Source organism: Thamnophis sirtalis, unplaced genomic scaffold (assembly GCF_051295495.1).
Source record: "Thamnophis sirtalis isolate CommonGarterSnake01/CBP01778 unplaced genomic scaffold, rThaSir2_p1.2 scaffold_6, whole genome shotgun sequence".
In the NCBI taxonomy this organism is placed as follows: Eukaryota; Metazoa; Chordata; class Lepidosauria; order Squamata; family Natricidae; genus Thamnophis; species Thamnophis sirtalis.
Window position 1 is genome coordinate 117,257,995 of NW_028261386.1, and position 22,672 is coordinate 117,280,666.

The following is a 22,672-nucleotide window of genomic DNA, read 5'->3' on the forward strand; positions in this document are numbered from 1 at the left end:
TGCTGTAATGATCTAAATCAGTGTTTCCCAACCTTGGTGACTTTAAGTCCTGTGGACTTCAACTCCCAGAATCCCCCAGCCAGCATAGCTGGCTGGGGAATTCTGGGAGTTGAAGTCCACAGGACTTAAAGTCACCAAGGTTGGGAAACACTGATCTAAATGATGCGATGTTTCCCTAACTACGGCGTTGAATTTTTTTTCAATATTTATGAGCCACCTATTGGTATTAGTATTTTTATTCACGATCTCAGCAATACACAATCTCGGCCATTCAAAAATTCATCACCCTCTCCCACCGGCAATTGAGTCTGTCACAGAAGCCGCTGGAGAATAAAATTACCATTCACGCGCACCAGGGAGAGCTCAGGATCTCGGGGGCGGGGGGGCGGGAGAGATCCCGTAACGCTCCCAAGCCTCCACCGGCCGCCTGTCAAAAAAAAAAGAGGACGAACTTCCTGCTACGCGAGGGATGCTAGTCACGCGCATGCGCTGTCGGGTTGGTCGCCGCCTGCTTCCGAGCTCAGCTCTTTCTTTTTTTCCCCTCCCTCTCCTCCCCCCCCGCCTCCCTCAGCAGCAGGCGGGGCGACAACCCTTGTGGAGCAGCTCGGGAGACCCCGGCGTTGGGGCTGCGCCAGCAGGCGTGCGCGCGCGCGCGCGGCGCCGGCGCCGCCTCTTCCTCCTCCTCCTCTTCGCCTCTCCCCTCCCCTCCCTGCCTGAGCCGAGTGGAAGGGGGCTGGGGTTGGCTGGTGCCAGCAGCGGCGTGAGCGCTCGAGCGGCCGCCATTTTACGCAGGCTCCTGCACATTCTCCGGACACGCTGAGGGAGCGGAGAAGGGGCAGCTCCTTCACTGGGCCCCCCCACCACCCCGTCCGGAGCTCTTTCGCTCACCATTCATCACCCCCGCCGCTCGCCCACACAGGTCAGCCGCCGCCGGGGATTGTCAAGCGGAGGGGAGGGAGGGAGTCGGGCATGAAAAAAAGGACAGAGACCCCCCAAAAAATAACTCCCGGGGAGGAGGAGGAAGAGGAGGCGGGCGCGGGCTGGAAACACCCGCGAGGGAAAAGGTCCCCCGGGGGTAGCCGGCCCTTCGCCCCCCCAAAAAATAATAAATATATGAAGCGGGGCTTAAAACAAAGAGGACGGTTTGAGCCAGCGGCCTGTCCGAGAACAGCGAGTGCCGCTGCCGCCGCCGCATGCCAGGCATTCTTGACTCCCGGCGGCGGGCTACGCTAGGCCGAAAGCATGGCGTGGAAGCGGCACCTCATCCGCGTGCTCGCCTGCCTCTGCCCGTCCTCGGAATAGGCTCCAAGCGCCTCATTGTCCGGGCGCCATTCATTGGCCACGAGGCGCCGGTGGGGTGGGGTGGGGAAGGAAGGAGCAGAGCAGGGACTCCCGGCGGCGGCGGCGGCCGCCGATGTGGCGGTAGGGTTAAAGGGGTGGGGGGGAGGGAGAGCTACCGCCCGCCTGCCTCGGATTTACGTAAAAAGCGGATGGGCCCGGCGGAGAAGCTCTCCAGGGAAACCGAACTCCCCTCGCACAGGAGTTGGTGGGAAACGCATGGCGGGGCGGTGGTGGTGGTGGCGGCGGCAGAGGAGCTGTGATTTGTATGCATTGTTCCGGGATGGGAGGAGGGAAGAGCCGGACAGATGTCGAGCGCTTCATTTTCTCCTCTTTACCTTCCTCTCGCTTTCCCCTTCCCACAACCACCCACAATCCCGCGTGGCGAAATAGGGCTCAGGGTGTTGCAATTCTTCTCCCGGAGGGGAGAAAAAAGGGGGGGGTGAGAGGGGAAAGGCTGCTTTTCCGGGCGGGGGGGGAGAAGGAGGGAGGGAGGGAAGTCGGTCGCTGGAGGAAGTTGTAAGACACATTTGAACGCGCCGAGCACGTGTTTCTCTCAGACTTATGGCGGCAGCCACCGCCGCCTCCTCGATTGGGCGCGGATTAAGAGAGCGCTTTGTTCCTTTTGGCCTGGCGGCTTAGGCCCTGTCAGAGAGGCGGGAAGGCGACACGCTTTGAATGTAGTCGAGGAACGGCGGGTCTAGCGTAGAGGTTAAGTACACAGGGCGGCTAGGGCGAAAAGAGCTAGTCTGTGGATGGCTTACACGGCGGTGGCGTCTGCCCGTTTCTTCTCCCCCCACCCCTTCGTTTGCTGCTTGTTACGAGTTAGAAGAGCTGCTTTGGAGCTTTCTAGGGCGTGCTTCAGAGAGACGTGAGTCAGAGAGTTTGGCAGTGGTTTCAGGATATTGCTTTGCGCTATTAGTTCTTTGCTTTTGGAAAAAATAAAATTAAAAAGGTTGTTAAGCTTTCTGATTTCGAAAAACGGTAGGGAAAGCGGGTTAAAACACTGCGAGCACCTTGGAGGCAGCTGCATATATTGACACCCGAATTGTTTGGCTTGTAAGGTCTCTAGCTTAATTATGCTTATTGCGTTTGAACAGATATCTGGAAACATGGCTTCTGAACATGTTAATGGGAATGGTACTGAAGAGCCCATGGATACTTCTGCTGCAGTTGCCCATTCTGAGCATTTCCAGACATTGCTTGATGCTGGTTTACCACAGAAAGTTGCTGAAAAACTAGATGAAATTTACGTTGCAGGTAAGATGTAAAACTTGCAAATTCACTATTTTCTATTGGACTTTCCTTGCTTTGGGCTAAAATAGCAACTTTTTGTGGTTTCCAAACAAAAAAGTATGGGGACTGCAGTTTTCCTAATTTTTTGGGTGATCAATATTAATATGCAATGTTTCTATTAGTTTAGAGTAGCTTTTGGCATTGAATGAAGGGGTGGTGGTAAGGGCAAGCAGTTGGAATGTAAACCTTTAGGAATAGTTCATACTGGATCATGGTTGTGTGTCTGGAGGACTGTGTAGTGAAGTAGTAATTGCATATGTCTCTTTTTTCTGATTCACTGCTTGGATTCCTGGGTGTAGTGGCTACAGTGTTTTCAGTTATGTCCTGAAGCATAGTTTTGAAGTGCAGTAGAATGGCTGAGAGTTTTCATCAAAGTTACTTTTAGAAACAAAAAAGTATTGTGTAAATACTCAGATGCAATAAGTTTTTCTAGAATTTCTTAAGTGTTCAAGTTCTAGAGGGAATAAAATAGAATGTTTTTGGCATTTTAGTATGTGAAAAATTCCTAACATCGCAATTAATAACAACTAGTAATTAATTTGAGAAGATGCATTTCTGAATACCATAATAGTTAAGTGAGATATCCTAGAATAAAATATTTCTTTTTCTAGGACTAGTTGCTCACAGTGATTTAGATGAAAGAGCTATTGAAGCTTTAAAGGAATTTAATGAAGAAGGTGCACTGGCAGTGCTTCAACAATTTAAAGACAGTGATCTCTCTCATGTTCAGGTAATGTACTATGGCAGTATTTCTGTTTAATTTCTTTCAGCATATATACTGAAACTGCTTGATCTTCGACTGATCCATTATGAAATTTAATTCATATTTTTTTCAATCTATCTGTCTCATTTTTTTTCAGAACAAAAGTGCCTTTTTATGTGGCGTCATGAAAACATATAGACAACGAGAAAAACAAGGGACCAAAGTGGCAGATTCCAGCAAAGGACCAGATGAGGCAAAAATCAAGGTATGTTTGTAAGAAACTTTTTCTTAAACCCATGGTGCTTTAATAGTATGAATACAGCCACAGAGTATTTTCCCCCTCTGAAGATCAATGTCATTCAAAACAATATTTTCTGCAATGCTGATTATCAGCTCAGCTTTTATACTTGAGATATTTTTTAGTAGCTGTCTCTTGTGGATATTATGTAATCTTCCATATAAATCTAGTTTTTGTTTCATACCTGTTAAGGGAGATGCCATTGATAATATACTTCAGGAACCTAAAATAAGTTAATTGACACTAGGACAGTATAATCGGCATTCTATACTGATGTTTTTACACTTTACGTTGGCACTATGATTTGAAGGATTGATTTATATCTTGCTTTTGGAGGATATATGTGAATAACTTATAAAAGACTTCATGAAGTTATAGTGCACTTCATCAGCAGTGTAACCTGAGATTTGATGTAAAAACCAACAGTTCTAATTACTTTTAACATAACCTGATAGTACAAGTAGTCCACTACTACTAAGTTTTCAGTGGTTAAAGAACAGGATGTACCTCACTGATCTTGAATCCCTTTAATATATCTCTCAAGTGTTTCAGCTGTTTCTACCAGGAAAAATTACAAAAAATATTCTTATTGTCATGAATAAATCCAGGGTAATGTTCAATGAAATGATTTAATAATTTGAACATAACATTTACACATAGCAAGCATCCATTCTTATGACTTTTTAATTTTTGTTTTTATTCTTATTTTGGTTCCATTTTTTCCTTCCTAATTGCTGAATTACTAAGTTAAACTGTTGAGTGAAATTGAAATGTATGTGCTTGCAGGTATGAAATCTTGAATAGTGTCTAAGGCACGGGTGTTAAACGTGCTGCATCACGTTGCCGTCACGTGACATTTCATGACATTTTTTCCCTTCGCGGCGCTAGGGTGGGTGTGGTTTGTGTGTGATACATTCTGCCTATGGGCCACCAGCTTGATACCCCTGAAGAAATGCATGCATTTATCTATCATTTATCTTATCTATCCCTTCAAGGGAAAGTGAAAATGGTGTTTCATAACAAGTTGCAGCAATTTCTCTTGCACTACCTATTACTTCAGTTGTGCCAGAAACTCACGTCTTAACCTCATTTCTCTGAAAGAAGGATTCTGCACCCTTCATCTTTTGATCCATAAATTAAATCTCCCAGATTTTTCTAATTGAAGAAGGGTACTGTAAGATGATGCATATGGATGTCTCGTAGTGTAGTTCTGCAGAAAATGACATCTGCAATAATTATTATTTGTTTAGATGTTATATCATTGCTTCACAATCCAAGTTCTCAGATGTTTTCCAAGCAATTGAGAAAATTTGTGTAACAGATTTGACATTAGAAAGATGAGAAATGTTTACCTTTGGCATTACATTGGTTCTTACCCAAGTGGTTTGTTCATGTTCATATTAGATTTGCTAGATAGATTCACTTGACATATCAGTTGCATGATCCAATAGGAAAATTAGGTTTAAGGCAGACTTTTAACATAGGTTGGAGAAACTACAGAATAAATAGCTCTGTATTAATGGAATATTTTATTAGTATTCATTGTACTTGGTTTATAACTCTCTTTGAAGGCTCTTTTAGAGAGAACGGGTTATACACTTGATGTGACAACTGGACAAAGGAAGTATGGTGGTCCTCCACCAGAGTGTGTCTATTCAGGACAACAGCCTTCTGTTGGCACTGAGGTAAGAGATGCAACATATCTGGAGAATTTATTACGTTTCTCTGTTTAAATCTCAGTTCTTTAAAAAATGTTTGATTTGTTGTTACAGATATTTGTGGGTAAAATCCCAAGGGATTTATTTGAGGATGAACTAGTTCCATTATTTGAAAAAGCTGGACCTATTTGGGATCTCCGCTTAATGATGGATCCCCTGACAGGTCTAAACAGGGGATATGCTTTTGTCACTTTTTGTAACAAAGAGGCAGCTCAGGAAGCTGTTAAATTGGTAAGTTTTTCATATTTTCTGTGATAATTTAAAATCAACTATTGTGATTCCTAATTGTGTAAAATGTCTAATCTTCTGCTTATGTTGTAATGTATAGAATGGAATTGCTTTTTAAACTTAATGGCTTTCACAAATCTGTGTATTGTTACGGAACATATTAAAACTTAAGACTTCTGTCAATTTTATTTGTAATGCTCAGCATATGGTATTTTTGCCATACAGCTATTTAAAGGCCAGGAATGATAGTTTATTTTTAAAGAGGGGAATATTTATCCCACTCTAGCTTTCAATAATAAATGCATCTTAATACTTGCAAGTCCTGAAACAAATTCAGTTGGGCTTATTTTAGTAAATGTGTTACATTTCTATACAACTGGTATAGAAACTACAGGAATATGTTAAAATTATTTGGGTATTAGGTAAAACAGACTGGTATTTTTCTCTAGTGCTATGACTGACCATTAGTAAATTTAAGCACACCCCAATTTTCCAACAGAATAGAGAAAACATTGGTAAACTTGTTACAGGTCCTACTAAGTGTAACCTTTCCTTCTTGCATAACTTTAAATAGTGCTGCTGTTCTCAATAAGGATGGAGATAGCATCCATGAATGGGTTAACAAGGTCCGTGCTCTGATTGGACTGAGTCTGATAATTAATTAATTATCTGCCTATATAACCCACCTTGTGAGTGTCCCCAGAAAGGTGATCTTTTGGGTACAAAGCTCCATACTTCTTCAACATGCCTAACCTTTTTTCTGGCCAGTTGATCAAAATAAATGTTAAGTTTGGCCTTTCCAGGCAAGATTACGGAGTTCTTTCTGGTAATGGAGAACATACATATAGTAAATACTAGAGAAAAATGTATTTATTCCTCCTTTTTCCTTGCAATCCTGCTGAAAATTGCTGGCTTTCTGCTCCCATTAGCTGGAAACTTATAATCTTAAATAGAATTACTATAATTGTACTTCAAAATTGCTGGTGTCTTGCTCCAGTCTTCCAACAATTACCAATATTACAAAGCTGAACTGGGTGTTCACGCAAGCAGATATTTTAATTGATCCCACTTCCACCTTAAAGAATTCATCAGTCCACTCGGACAGTCGTGTTATCCACTCCTTACTTCATCCATGCTGAATCCTTTTACCATCTGAAATTCAACTACTGTGAGTTCTGGAGACTGCCTTGCCTATTGGTAATCTGAGCTTACCTGTCACTGGCCGCTGGGCATTGCCCCACAGGCCGGGCCTCTGCTTCTGTAAGGACAATCTTCCTACCTTGGGGGGGGGGGTATATGCAATAACTGAGGCACTGCAAGGTTGACCGAGAACAAGCCGATTGCACCGCCTGTCAGTTTGGCGAAGTGACTCTCTTGGTACGCCTGGTACAGTTCCTAGCACAGGCGCCGGCTTGACCAATCCCTTCTCAGCGCGGAGCTTTGCGATGAGCGCCAGAACCGCACAGGAGGCTTGGATGACGGCAGAAGGTCATTTTCACTGAAGGCCGCGATATTGAGAAGCCTGAGGCAGTTAAAAAACGCTAATAGAGGCGCGGCCACCATTTTGAAGTGGGCGGAGCTGCATTGGCGGGCGCCATTTTGACTCTCAATTCCAGCAGCCGAGAGAATGGCAGACAGCAGCATTACAGAGACTCCTGCTGCAGCCCACAGAAACATGGCAGAACCCTACCAGGGACTACTTTTGGCAGGTTAGGCATCTTGCCCGCCTGTAGAGACTCCTTCGCAGGTCATCTCAGGGGGAAAGGCCAAGGATAAGGCCGCCGCCTCTTCACACAAAGGTTTCATGTCTAAGAAAGACTCAAAAATTGGAGACAAAAATAAACACAAAGGTACAAGGGCATCTGCCGAGGCACCCTGAGAAAGGGGAGGCTACATTCTCCCGGACCACCCAGCTGCCACAATTACAGCTGAACATTACCCAGGGGCCTTTCAGCCCAATGCTTCTCATCAACACCTCTGGCCTTTGAGGGGATGTGGCCCCGCGACCACTGAGTAGGGCCCCTGAGGCCACCTTCACCCGAACAGCGGCTGGGCTTCGGCAAGATGCAGCACTGCAGGCTACTGCTAGATCAGCAGTTCAGCGGTTCAAATCTCACCGGCTCAGGGTTGACTCAGCCTTCCATCCTTCCGAGGTGGGTAAAATGAGGACCCAGATTGTTGGGGGCAATATGCTGACTCTCTGTAAACTGCTTAGAGAGGGCTGAAAGCCCTATGAAGCGGTATATAAGTCTACTGCTATTGCTAAAAAAAAAAAAGATGGACATTTAACAACTTTTAAAGGAGACTTTGCCTCCAATGGTCACAGTGCCACCCTCATTGGGTATTCAAGATTTTTTGGCAGGGGATTGCGGCCGGGCTCCAACAGAAGGCCCAGCCTCCACTGGTCACTACGGCCCGTACTGCCCCCATATTTCACAGGAAGGGGTTGACCACCTCTCCAGTGGAACCACAGCGTAGCCCATCACCAGCATCTGAGGAAAGGGAAATCAGGGACACTGACCTCTCAGAGGAGGAAGGGGCAACCCCAGATAAGCCTATCTGCACCAACCTATTCCCGTTCAAGCTGCTACTGAGCAAGGCCAAGGCTGCTTCTGCCTTGGAAACTCCGACAGAGGTCTCCATGACCCCACCACAGCCGGCCACATTTAAGGAGCACAAGTTGGAAGCCAGTGTCATACCGGCTCCTCAACTATTCATGTACGCAGTACAGAGACAGTAGTTGTCCCCAACATCCGGACCCAGTCCCTCTGCGAATGATAAGCAATTCTACAATGTCACTGAACAGCTAGATAAGACTCTTCTATGGCCGACGGTTGATACCCCTATCGCAGCCCTACACACCGCCATAGCCATGCTAGGATCCCAGGAAGACATTCTTAAGCCCGAGGATCAACTGGCTGACCAGGTTCTGCAACGGGGTCATCAGGCAGCCACATGGGTGGTGTGAGCAGCTTCAGTGGCCTCATTCTTCTCAAGATCTAGCCTTTTTTGACTTCAACAGTTGCAAGAGCATATTCCCGCAGGGGACTCTAGGACCCACCAGGACATTGCTGTGGTGCAATTTACATCGGACGCTACCCTGAGTGCCACCAGATTCTCCTCCAAGGCCATGACCTCTGTAGTGGCTACCCACAGACTCTTATGGCTACGACAGTGGCAAAGTGATGGGAAACATAAATGGAAGCTGGCCTCGGAGCCTTACAAAGGAGGGCCCTTTTTGGGGGTGCGTTTACTCCGCTGCTTGTCGAGGGCAAAGACAAGTGTAAGGTACTTCCCTCATACCCAAAGAAGGGTTTTCCTTGCCCGGCCCCTTACCCTAGGAGGCAGCCCTTCCAGGCCCAGGAGTATGGGGGATCATTTAGGTACCAGATTATTCCCCCTCGGGCTTCTGCCCCCAAACGGGTTACGGCCAGTGGTCAAGGAAGCAGCCGTACTGGCAACGAGGGGCAATCAGTCTCGACAGCCCTTTTGGGGATGCGGTAACCGCAACTACTACAAACCCTAATCTGGCTCAGGATGGGCCTCCTATTGACGGAAGATTACAATTTTTTGCTGATCAGTGGGAAGCCAAAACATCAGATTCCTGGGTCAGGGATACTATCAGATTCGGTCTGGCTGTGGAATTCATCTCTACCCCTCCCAAGTTGTGTCCAGGTTCTGGTAACCCCCAGAAGCACCTCCTGATGGGTCTGGCCATCCAACATCTCTTAGATATTAAAGCCATTGAGGTTCCAGCCACGCAGGTCGGGCAAGGGTTTTACTCAATCTTGTTTGTCATTCCCAAGGCCTTGGGAGCTGGAGGGCCATTTTGAATTTAAAAAGGTTAAACTGTTACGTCCGTTATAGACGTTTTAAGATACAATCACTAAGTACAATTCTGGAGGGTGTTTGAGACGCGGATATGCTTACTTCTATTGATCTCACGGAAGCCTACCTGCATGTTCCCATTTTGCAGGAGCACTGTCAGTTTCTACGTTTTTATGATTCTTACTACTATCAATACACAGCTTTGCCTTTTGGGCTTTCTTATGCGCCCCATGTGTTTACTAATGTTTTGGCAGCTGGCTGCATACTTACACACCATACCCATCAGGGTTCAACTTTACCTAGATGACATATTGGTTCAGTCAAACTCCTGGAAAGCAGCTTCAGCTGATCTCGCCATGGCATTACATGTGTTTCGGGCTCATTGGTTTTCCATTAATGAAGGCAAAAGCCATTTCACACCTACCACCAGAATCCTTCACCTAGGGGCCTGGATAGATTCGATGGGCGGCCAGGTCTTCCTTTCCGAGGATCACATACGTAGTCTGCGGTCACTCGTGGCCAAAGTGAGGGGGTCCCGAAGGGTGGCCCTTGCCACATCCAAGCTACTGGGAAAAATGGTGTCTGCCATCTATATTGTTCCCTGGGCTTGTCTTCACAGGAGGGAATTACAGTGCTTCTTACTCCCTTTTCAAAAGAAGAGGACCAGTACATCACTCGTCAAGGTGTCACTACTCGTCAAGGTGTCACTAGGGATCTGGTCACTTCCCTCCATTGGTGGGAATCGGCATAGAGAAGGGTTGCCAGTTCAGAGTTCTCCACAGGGTCACTATCACCACAGACGCCAGTTTTTATGGCTGGGGTGCAAACATGGGGCCTCACATGGCACAGGGTTAATGGTGCCAGGAGGAGGCAGAGATGAGCATAAACTGGTTAGAATTGCAGGATTAGATTGGCTCTATTGAGTTTCCAACACTTCATTGAGAGTCAGCATGTGCTAATCCTCACAGATAACACAACATCCAAGACCCATGTTAATAGACAAGGGGGCGCTAGATTTAGGGATCTAATGCTAGACGCTAACACATTGGGTCTTGGGCGGAATGTCATCTGCTTTCCATCAGAGCAGAACACATCTCGGGGGAGGCAAATGTGCGAGCTGACTGGCTCAGCAGGTCTCAAATTGACCAGGCAGAATGGCAATTACACCCTTCTCTCTTTCAGGAGATTACACACCGGTTCGGGGACCCGATGGTAGACCTGTTTGCCTCCCAGCACAACACCCAACTCCCCAGATTCTTTTCGAGGTTCCAAGCACCTGAAGCGGAGGGCATGGATGCACTCCGCTGCACCTGGCCCAGGGGTATTTTGTATGCCTTTCCCTCTGTGCCTCTACTACCCAGGGTGATCCGCAAGTTTATCAGTATAGGAGCAGAGCTCCTACTTCTGGCACCCTACTGGCCACGGCAGCTATGGTTCGCCGACCTTCAGACACTATCAGCGGAGAGACCTTGGAGGATTCCAGCGGACAAAGTCGTGCTTCGCCAGGGGTCACTAGAACACCTGGAGCAGCAATGGCTTCAGCTGACCGCCTAACGATTGAGCGGCAAGCTCTCCAGAGGGGTGAATTCTCTCCTAGAGTCATAGGTACCATCCAGGCATCTAGGAGACTGTCGACTGTGTGCATTTACAATGCCACCTGGAAGACATTGCGTTTGGTGTGACTCCAAACACATCATTCCAGTTGAATCTTCCATCTCTCAGGCCCTGGAGTTTCTCCAGGATGGTCTTGAAAAAGGGTTGTCCCCTAAGGGTTGTCAGGAGACAGGTGGTGGCTCTTAGCATGGTACTGGAGGAAGGGACAACCTCTTTCACATCACCCTATGGTATGGAGGTTCCTGAAAGGGGCTTCCAGTCTGCGACCTCCGACTACATCGTTACTTTTCCTAAGACCTCACAAAGGTATTGGAGGCACTTAACCGGGCCTCCCTTTGAACCTCTACGGGAGGTTCCCATGCGAATACTTACCTGGAAGGTCACATTCCTGGTAGCAATAACATCCACTAGGAGAATATCGGAATTACACGTCTTTTCGGTAAGAGAGGATTTATGTAGGTTGTATCCTGACCCGATGGTGCTGAGGCTAGACCCCTCGTTTATAGCAGTTAGACTTATATACCGCTTCATAGGGCTTTCAGCCCTCTCTAAGCGGTTTACAGAGTCAGCATATTGCCCCCAACAACAATCCGGGTCCTCATTTTACCTACCTCGGAAGGATGGAAGGCTGAGTCAACCCTGAGCCAGTGAGATTTGAACAGCTGAACTGCAGATCTGCAGTCAGCTGAAGTAGCCTGCAGTGCTGCATTTAACCACTGCACCACCTCGGCTCTTTATGCCAAAGGTGGGGTCCTGGTTTCATAGGGCCCAGGAAGTCATCCTTCCCAATTTCTGCCCCTCCCTGTTTCATCACTTAGAACAACAGTGGCACACATTGGATGTGCACTGGGCACTCGAGATTTACATTCAGCGCACAGCTAGCCTACAGGGATCAGAAGCACAGTTTGTCTCCTTCCTAGAGCCATAATTGGGCCAAAAGGTGTCGGTGGCTACCATAGGACGAGGAGTCGTGCCGGAAGGTGTCTACTAGAAGTGCGGCTACCACCATGGTGAGGGCTGCTCAGGCGTCTGGACGAAATATGTAGGACCGTGGCATGGGCGTCCCCTTCGCCATTCATTAAAAATTATAAATTATACAAGTTCACATCAGCAGATGCCGCATTCGGGCACAGGGTTTTACAGGCTGTAGCCCACCCTTGAATGGGCTGTGATGGATATGTCCCATTCATGGATGCTATCTCCATCCTTATGAGAAAGGGCATTGGTACTTACCTGATACGCCTCTTCTAGTAAGGTGGAGATAGCATCTGGCCCATCCATGTAGGAGGACTGTTCCTTTCGGTATTGTGGTCAAAATATTATTCTGATCGTAGGTTGGAAGAATTTGAATTTTTCTCGTTAGTGTATTGAATTTGAGTACCAGTAAATTATGGTTAGATAACACGTTGAGTCTGTGATTATTTACTTCTCCGGAAATCCAGATAGGGACACTCACAAGGCGGGTTATAGAGGCAGGTAATTAATTAATAATCAGACTCAGTCCAATCAGAGCACAGACCGTGTTAACCTATTCATGAATGCTATCTCCATCTTATTAGAAGAGGCGTATCAGGTAAGTACCAACACCCTTTTTCTATGTCTTATGCAAACTTGCCTAAAATCCTATTAGCGTTTGACTATGGTTAGGTGTGAAATATGATTTATTCTCTATGGTAAAAAAAAAACATTGACTTTGGCGGAATTTTCTGGGAAGTGATAGAATTCTATAGAAACTTGGGCGCTACAGATTTGAGTGGTTGGCACATTATTTGGTGTTATATTGGAAGCATGGAATTTGACTTTTTGAAAAAGATACTTCTGCTTTATTCAGGGGATTTGTTAGTTCCAACAACAGAAAATAAGTATTTTGATCAGAGAAAGATCAACACATTTATTTGAAACCCTTTATAGATCATGAGATTGCAATTAAAAATGGTAGCTTATGAAAAGAAGGAAATTAGGATGTAACTTTGGAGAGAAGGGGCAAATTATAAATGTATCTAAATTACTGTCAGGAAAATTGGGGGCCATTTTATATCTTCTATTTTTCCTCTACTGCTTTTTTATTTTTATTTTCTTTTATAATTTTTACTTTGTTTAAAAACATTCAATAATAATCCTATAAAAAAAAAAACAAAGTATCCAGTAAAAGTTATTGGAGTGGTATGTGGTGTATGCAGTGGTTCACATGGTTAGGATGCTGGGTTGGAGTCCACATTTTAAACCCTAATGCTACTGTTTGGCAGGCTGAGCTCGGGGCATTTGCTCTAGTTCCTTCCTTGACAGGGACCATGCAGTTTTCTTTACATCAGTATGGAAGTGATTTGTTACTGTTGTCTTCTGGGGTGTTTTCCTATCGTGGGATTTTTCTAGTTGTTTCCATCTAAGCAGTAACCAGCAACCAGCCCTTGCCTCTAAAGCATCCATCCATCCATGCATCTAAGGCAGAGAACATACCTAATAGTCCTACTTTTTATTTTTCTTCACAACAGGAGCCCTGTCATATAGATTGGCTGAGAGAGATTGGCCCAAAGTTGCCCATCTGGCTTTTATGGCTGAGTGAGGCCTAGAACTCAGTTTTTGGTTTCTAGGCAAGAACTTAACTATACCATACTGGCTTTTTTTCATTCATTCTTGTTAATTAACTCAGAAGAATACCTCTATTTTATTTTAGATATAATGTAGCTTAAATAGGTAGGAACCCTGCTGCAATATAACCTACAGAGATGGGTTGCTCCCGGTTTGGCCTGGATCGGGGGAACTGGTAGTAGCCATAGCAGGAGGCTTCTCCCACCCGCCCGGGCATTGCACATCTGCGCCTGAACCAGTAAAAAAATTCACAACCCACCACTGATAAGCTAATGTTTGGTTCTGTTATTGCTAAGTGTCAAACTTATTGGAAGTCAGGAGGGGCAGGTTAACTGTTCAGATCCAACTTGTTCCAGCAGATGTTTGGCAGCTATTAGATTGTATCAGATTGTCCATGTTCTAAGGTCAAGTTTGCCCTACATTTTTTCCATGTATCTTGCTTGTTAGAAATGAATTTTGGAAACTTTTTGTTTGACCTGAATTAGTATTAGATTGCACATACAGTTTGTAGCCTGGAATTTATTCTGTGCTAGAGTTATTAGTCTTTACAGTTCCTTAAAATTCTTTGTCGTTAGTGTTCTTAGTACCTTCATTCTTAAATGTAGTAAAGGGTCCTCTGATGGCCTTTACAATTGAGAACAAATTTTCATGTAAGAGAAAGAGTTGGACAACATTCAAGACACTTAAGCATATGAGCCAAACTCATCAAGTATAATTGGATGCAAGAGTAAGCCTGTAAGAGTAATTTGTTATATAACTTTCTTTCTTTTAGTATAACAATCATGAAATTCGTTCTGGGAAACACATTGGAGTATGTATCTCTGTGGCCAATAATAGGCTCTTTGTTGGCTCTATCCCTAAGAGTAAAACCAAGGAGCAAATTGTAGAAGAATTTAGCAAAGTAACAGGTATGTTGCTAGGTGCTAATAATGTAATTGTTATTAAAGTGATCTGTGATGAACTTTATCACCATCTTTCGGCTGATGTTGGATGATGATGACATTTATAAACTGAGATCATAAGGGATAAAGTTGAGAGAAAGATATGGGAATTGTTTAAGAAGTTTGAAAGACCATTCCAAATTTATTTCAGCATTTGCATTGCATGCTCTGGCAATGGAGTTTTGGAACAGCCACCATTTTAGAGGGGACATTTTGTTCTTGTCATATAAGCTGTAAAGCATTTAGAACATGGGTGTCCAACCTTTTGGCTTGCCTGGGTAAGCCATTGAGTAAAGAGGAAATGTCTTGATCTGCATATAAAATGTGTAGCATAGTTAATGTATATAAATCACATAATATTGAAAATCTTATGGAACTGCATGCAGCCTATGGGGTGTGGTTTGGATATACCTGATAGAAAATGAAATTTTCATAACATCACAGTAACTTATTTTCGGTGGTCCACCTTGGCATAGTGTGACATAAATACCATATTTATTGATTGAACTGTTTCACTGGGCTCCATGTCCAAACCCATGTAAGTGCTTTGTGCATCAACTCTAATCTTTTGTCCTTTGAAATTGGAATTGTTTCGATTTGTTAAACAACAGTTTATATTGGTATTTAAATTTCTTTATTTTATTTCTTTATTTCATTTTTTATTTTTAGTAAATGTTATACTAATGGTTCAGTTAAATCTATATGACTGGCTTCAATTTCAGAGGGTCTCACAGATGTAATATTATATCACCAACCTGATGACAAAAAAAAGAACAGAGGCTTTTGTTTCCTTGAATATGAAGATCACAAAACAGCAGCTCAAGCCAGGCGTAGGTTAATGAGTGGAAAAGTGAAAGTTTGGGGTAATGTTGTTACAGTTGAATGGGCTGACCCCATAGAAGATCCAGATCCTGAAGTGATGGCAAAGGTAAACGTTTACGAAAGCAGTGAAAATAGCATGCATTTGTTTCTGCTCTTTTGCAAACATTGTGACTGTTGATGTACATCATAAGAACATAGAGTCTGTTCTGTAAAATAGTGTATTTAACATTTACTGCCCTTGCTCTGAATTGGGATGTTTTATACAAAATAATTCATACAAATTATATGATCTGTTTTCATAGACGTTTCCAGTAGCTATTGGTTACTCCTGTGATGCTGTTTCATATTTTAGTTTTGATATTTAACAACATGTCATAAAAACATTTTCATTCCTGGAATATGAAATATTCCCTAGGCCCTTTTGTTATTCAATCTCATAGCACCTTGATTCATTGATAAAAGTGTTTTCTAGGTTTTTTAATTTTTCCTATAGGGGTTAGAGTGTGACTCTGCCAAAAGGTGTGAGCACATTTTTTAATATGGGATCCCTTGTCAACCTTCCGTCATTCCTGTTTTTGCTATGGCAGTGAAGTCTCTTATAGCATAGGATTCAGTATTGTCATTTTGTTTTCTTAAATTTCTGGTTTTTTTTAAATCTTACATTCCCAATGTGTACTGTTTTCTTTGATTGCCTCCCTTGATTTTTCTGAGCAAAGGTTACAGCACGCTTTTCAGTGAACACAAACTACAGGGATTCCTCAAAGGCTCCAACTCAGCATTAGCAATGATGAGTTTTTCCAGGAAACATAGTTAATTATAATATAGTTGAATCCTGGGTTCACCTTTTATTTATAGAAAGGCTCCTCTTCATTAATAGTGTTTGACTCAGTGGAAATATTTGTTATCCTCCTGGATGTGTTATTTCCTTCTAAAGCTTCTGTACCACCTCCAGGATTGTCTTTAAAAGTCTTCTGACTCTGGGATGACTTTTAGAAGGAGCAAATACTCCTCCTTGCTCCTTATAGAGTCAATGTTTATAACCAAATTGTTGAAACTAACTGTTGATAGATTTGGGATAAAAAAGAAATTTTGTGTATTAAGAGTTCATTACTTAGACATTGTACCTTGACATTTACTTCAATCCTGAGTGGAGATTAGTTATTATTGAGCGAATGTCCTGTTTGTTTGCTTGGGCATGCATCAAACTAGACTGATCAGCTGAATAGTCATAACTGGCACAGATTCAGAGTGTGACTTAAACTTCTGGTCTCAGTGAGAAACTTATTATTTTGTTTAGCCTTAATATCATTTATCTACATGATGTTGCACTAAATTCTACACATGTAACTGGTGGGGCTTTTGTTAATTACTAATGTTAAGTTCCACTTTTATTTCAGAATTACAGGAGCAAGTATCTGATCAATTTGGGACTTTCTACTAAAGCAAATAATATCTTCACATCTCTGTTGTAGCAGTTAAACCTTAGCTCTATAAATAAATTGATAATATAAAAATTTATTACATTTGCGTGCTGCCCAACTCCTTTTGCTGAGTAGGTCATAAACTGAATGAAGAAATTACAATAAAACCAATTTAAATCCACGAGTCATTGCCGACTATAACAATAGGGGGCAGTTTTCATCTCCGTTTCAAGGCCATGGACCCAGTGCTGTTTGAAGACATTTCCACACCAAGTGGCCAGCATGACATCACAAAGCACTGTTACCTTTCCACCAAAGTAGTGCCCATTTATCTATTTGCATGGTTTCAAACTGCTAGGTGACAGGCACTCACTCTGTAGCATGGTGCCTAGGTCTCAAACCTTTGCTGCTGGCTTTCCAGCCGACAAGCCCAATGTCTTAACTGCTGAGCCACTATGCCCTCCCCCCAAAAAAACAGGAAAGGGAGAAAAAATGTTTCCCTTGTCAAAGTCCTAAGTAAAAAACATTATTGAAAACTAATATCACTTGGGAGGGGAGGTGCTGCTACAGAGAACTAGGTATGAGTACCATTTGTTCAGCATTATCATAACTTTGAACAGAAAACTATGTGTACTATTAGTGACCATCAGAAATCCTGCAAGTCATTTCATCCATGCCATCTAGGGCTTTAAAAGTGATAGCAAGTAGCTTGAATTGTATGCGCTGAAGCCATTACAGCCGACGCAGCAATGGTGTTATATAGGAATATTGCAGTGTGCCCAAAACTACGGCCAATTGAAGCTTCTGAATGCTCTTCAAGGATAGCCTTCAGAGTACATTGCAGTAGTCCAGCTAAGAAAATTATTTGTAAATTAAGAGGCTTTTTGGTTTGTGTCCAGTTATGACTTACTGACAATTACTTTTTAAAAATAACTAAATAAGTATATATAATACGTATGCTTGTTTTATTTGCAATAATATACCGGTCATACTAAGCTAACACAATGCTTTGTTTTAGGTAAAAGTGTTATTTGTACGGAATCTTGCAAATTCAGTCACAGAAGAAATACTAGAAAAGGCTTTTAGTCAATTTGGAAAACTGGAAAGGGTGAAAAAGCTAAAAGATTATGCTTTTATTCATTTTGATGAACGTGATGGTGCTGTAAAGGTATGTTTTTATTCCCAGTTTCATTTATTTAGTAGATTTAGATTTAGATTTAATTCAAAGTGGCATACAATTCCTGATTTTCCCACTATAACTATGTCAGTGGGTTTGGCCTGAGAAGGCATGACTATCCCATAGTTCCCCACCTACCTTTCATGTGTAAGGCAGAACTCGCGTTTGTGGTCTCCTGGTAGTTAGTCTTAACATCTTAGCTACTACATAAAATTAGCTCTCAGGTATTTATAACATTGATACTCTGCTGCAATCATGAACAGACTCTTAGTGGCAATTGCTTCAGAAATCTGTCATAAACTTAAAATTTATGCTACAATTTTATGTTGTCAGGTTTTGGGTTCTCTCTTACTAAGAAATAAGGGAAGGTTTACCATAGTTTTCAGAGTATAAGACACCTTTTTCTCTCAAAAAAGAGGATGAAAATCTGGGCGCATCTTATACTGAATTCAGCATTTTTTGCCTCCCGAAAACCCGCCCCTTCACCAAAATGGCCGTGTATAGCCTTTTTTGACAGAAAACGGGCGCGTTTTCATGAAAAACAGGCCATTGCTTGCTAGTCCCCCCCCCCCCCCCAGCACTCTACAAGCCTCCTAAAAGCTATTCATGCCCTTTGGGGGGTGGGAAACAGGCCAGTTTTCGCAAAAAAACAGGCTGTGAGAGGTCGGCAGAGTGCAAAAACGTTTTTTAAAAACTTTGCCTCTTCAAAACCTTGGTGTGTCTTATACTCCGGTGCGTCTTACACTCCAAAAAATACGGTAATTATCCTCTCAATAGTGTGCCAATTTAAAGCCATTAGTTTTCATTGTCCTCATGAATAATCTGAATAATTGTTGAGAATGAGCTAACGAGACCAACTGTTGCCAGGACAATAAATAAGTAAACTCAAGTAAATTATACTAAGTAAATCAGTTTGCTTCAGATTTTCCGCTAGTGTCAAATTCTATAAAAAAAATGAGTTAAAGTATGAAGCGGGTACTATGATCTTTGTTAATACTCATTCCAAAATGTATGAAGTTCTGCTCCTAATGTTCATTCTTGGTTTTCATGGTTGCAGAGAATATTTCTAAATCTTACGCATTGAAAAATAAAGAAATAGACTAACATGGACTTTAGTGAGAGAGGCAATGATCTTGTTTGTTCTACATTGGTATTTTTCCTACTGTATTTATAGTTTGTCTGCTATATTTGTAATATTACTTTGGTAAGAATGATTACAAACTATATTCTTCATAGGCTATGGAAGGAATGAATGGCAAAGATTTAGAAGGAGAAAATATAGAAATTGTGTTTGCAAAGCCACCAGATCAGAAAAGGAAAGAACGGAAAGCACAGAGACAAGCTGCCAAAAATCAAATGTAAGGATGGAAAGCATGATTTTAATGCATTTAGCACTACCTCATACGTAGAATTATTGTGTTAAAGACTAATGTACCTGTTAATGGTTATATTGTAATGGGACAGAAAATATATGCATACTTGAATTCTATGATGATAGTTGTCAGTATATCACCTTTTTAATCCATGTTTTTCCTAGGATATAAGTTCTGGTCTTTTGATCTATTGATAGTAGAGAGAGAATAACTGTTAACAGATTAATACATATTGATAAGCTAGAATCCCATTCTGTACGAGGATTATCACATTTAGATGTGATTCAATGAAAATTATTTCCCCTTCCCAAAAGAAATAATATAGGAATGGGTGAGCAGTAATTGACATGTTGGTCATGAGAAAAACTTTCTAAATCATAGAAAGCAATATTATTCTTGAGTTAAACTTAACCAAAATATTGAAGAACATTCCTCTTGGCTAGTTGAATAAAACCAAAAGAGTAGAGGAATGTTTACTCTGATCAATGCCTTTCTGGATAGAAAGATCAGCTTTTGTGACATCACACATCTCATAGCAAACACTTCTGGGCAGTTTTCATTATTTATGGAAGTTACAGCATCCCACATAATCATAATTTGTTACCAGGTTGTCAGTAGGTGAGCCAGATTTGCTTAACTACTATGTGATTCAGCCAGTTTCTGACAAAAAAAGTCAATGGGGATGCCGGCAGAAAGTCAAAAGGCATGTAATGTGACTTAAGTGATTTGTTTAATGACTGCAGCAGAAGTGACATAAATAATTGCTGTAAAAAATTAGGGAGGAGAGAATGCAAATTAGCTGTAAGATATGCTAGAACCATAAGGGTTTGAGGATAATAGCAAGCCACAATTTATATAGGGCTTGTAAAATGGAATCTATTATGACTTCATGGGTTATATCTCCCATTGAACTCAGATTTGGAAGTGTTCAAATAATCTTAACATGAATTTATTTAAAATGTATGAATCAGATTTGTATTTTTAATAGTTAAAATACACACTTGGCCTGCCTGCATAAGTTGTATGAAACTATTTTTATAGCTTGACCTTTCTTATCTCTTGTTTTAATTGTATGGTATATAGTGCCTTTTTCACATATATGTCATCCTAAGCTCTGTTTCAACCTTAAACACACACAAAAAATAGAAAGTTGCTAACTAATCCCAACACACACAAAATCTAAACAGGGTATTAAAAACCCACATGTTATTAAAATCACACTGTTCAAAGCATTTTAGATTTCTAAAGGCAGATAGACTTAATGAAAAAGGACATTTCTGGATATCCATGCTGTACATAAGAACACTCTGTCCTTTTTATATAGCTGCCTTAACCTACATTATGGAAAAGGATTTCTAAAGCATTGCTTGATAAGGTTTCTTGCATTCTTATTTCCTGGACAGTTCTTTTACTCCCTTGCTCATCTTGATGTTTTATGCATATAGATCAGAGATGAGGAATCACCAACCTGTGGGGCCACTGTCCATGTCTTTAGAATCTTTCTGCATTATCCATAACCGTTCCTCATTTGAGGGGTAGAGTTGGTACTTAGACTAGCCTTCTCTTGCATTGAGAAGGCTATGCATTTGCCTTGTAGCTGTTCAAAACTATATTGTAATGGTCTTTAAATAATGGAAGTGTTCCATGTTTTTTTCAATTTCTTGCAAAATTTGACTGATTTATGACAATACTTTGAATGTCCCTTGTAGAAAATTATTTTTCCCTTTCTATAGCATTTCTAATTTTTTTCTAATTTCGTTTGGGATATTTTTATCTTAATTTGAAGGACAAACTATAAATAGTATTTTGTTACCCTTGATATGGAAAGGGAGAGAAAAAATCTACAGGTAGTTGTTGACTTATAACATTCAACTATTCAAAGTTACAGCAGCACTGAAAAAGTGATAACAAATGTTCACACTTAGGACTGTTTTAGCATCCTCACAATGATATGATTGCAATTTCGATGCTTGATAGCTACATGAATTTATGATTATTGCAAGGTCTTGAGTCACATGAGTGTGATTTGAGATCTTCCCAGACTGCTTCCTACAAGCAAAATCAGTGGGGAAGCCAGATTTGCTTAACTATTGTGTGATTCACTTAACAACTACATTGATTTGCTTAAAAACCATGGCAGAAAATAATAAATAGGTTGCAACTCACTGAATACTTCACTTAGTGATGGAAATTCTGGTTGCAATTCACTTATTTATTCAATTTCTATAAGTGCCAATGTCAATCACTGCCTCTACAATTTACATCCAAAACAAATATAAACAGCAACAAGACAGTCATGCAGCCAAGCTTTACTTTCAGTGTCCCAGGTTTGGGAACACAAGTTTTAAACATTTATGAAAGGCCAACAGGGTTAGGGCTATTGTAATCTCTGAGGGGAGGATATTCCAACCACAGAGTAGGGGCAACTGCAAAAAAGCCCTGTCTTATAGTCTCTGCCACCTTGACACTCTTTGTGGCAGATGAGATCTGTAGCATGCCCAACCTGCTAGATCAAATTGGACGGGAAGAGACTCTTGGAAAAAGGCTATTGTAAATTAAGGACTACGTGTATTTTAGCTTGTTTGATGATCTATTTTGGCAACCTGGCCAGGTGTGAGGAGGGGGTATGTGAGTGGCAGGCACACATGCGCACTCAATGGGCACTTCGCTCGTGTGCCCCATTCTTTCGAGGGGAGGGTGCTTTTTATGCTCATGTGTGAAACTCCATTTATGCGAATGGTGCTTTGTGCCTTGTCAACAGCTCACAGAAGTGAAGTTTCACACACACATTTGCACATTGCCCACATGGCAGGGTTTCAAACAAGGTTGTGGCTCGGCCATTGGGGACCTCCTGTTCTAATACTTGGCAGTCCTGGAGTATTGGTTATTAACAAAGATTAGGAAAGTGCCTATTCTTGATATTCATGTTAGTAAAATAAAAAGGTATATGATTTTGTTAATATTAATCTGCATTTTTTAAAATGGGAAAATAGTTGAATTGGTAAAGTTCATGAAAAGTAATTGGCATTAATAGCCTTTTGAATCAATCAATGTTGTAATAAATATTTTGGGATATAATAGTATAGCCGATTGTGCTTTAGTTTAGACCTTGTTTAGTGTCTACAATTGGAATCTAAAACTTGGTTGTTAATCAAAACAGTCACCAAATGAAAGTGCAACTACTTCTGAACTTATTTCAGTTTCCTTTGAATTTATGACCCGTGAAGGCTATATATACAAGCATTGGTAAGAAAGCTACATTTTCCTCACTGTCATAACTGCCAATGATCACTAAACAAGGCAGTCACTAAATGAAGATTACCAAT

General features: G+C 41.9%; 1 protein-coding gene across 9 annotated transcripts in view; it reads left to right on the forward strand.

Annotated features, from left to right (window-relative positions):
- Positions 1-731: 731 nt before the first annotated feature.
- SYNCRIP (synaptotagmin binding cytoplasmic RNA interacting protein) overlaps positions 732-22,672 on the forward strand; it is a 26,817-nt gene continuing 4,876 nt past the window's right edge. For 2 of the 9 annotated variants that reach the window (XM_087718791.1, XM_014071614.2), the window contains exons 1-10: positions 732-919; positions 2,439-2,598; positions 3,246-3,364; positions 3,495-3,602; positions 5,207-5,320; positions 5,408-5,584; positions 14,385-14,520; positions 15,276-15,481; positions 17,815-17,964; positions 19,210-19,331. In XM_087718791.1, coding sequence (XP_087574917.1) covers positions 2,451-2,598; positions 3,246-3,364; positions 3,495-3,602; positions 5,207-5,320; positions 5,408-5,584; positions 14,385-14,520; positions 15,276-15,481; positions 17,815-17,964; positions 19,210-19,331 — 1,280 coding nt within the window. In that variant the 5' untranslated portion in view covers positions 732-919; positions 2,439-2,450. Of the gene's footprint in view, positions 920-1,479; positions 1,605-2,438; positions 2,599-3,245; positions 3,365-3,494; positions 3,603-5,206; positions 5,321-5,407; positions 5,585-14,384; positions 14,521-15,275; positions 15,482-17,814; positions 17,965-19,209; positions 19,332-22,672 lie in introns of those variants that run through there. The other 7 variants (XM_087718792.1, XM_087718793.1, XM_014071616.2 and 4 more) reach the window with 6 other exon arrangements.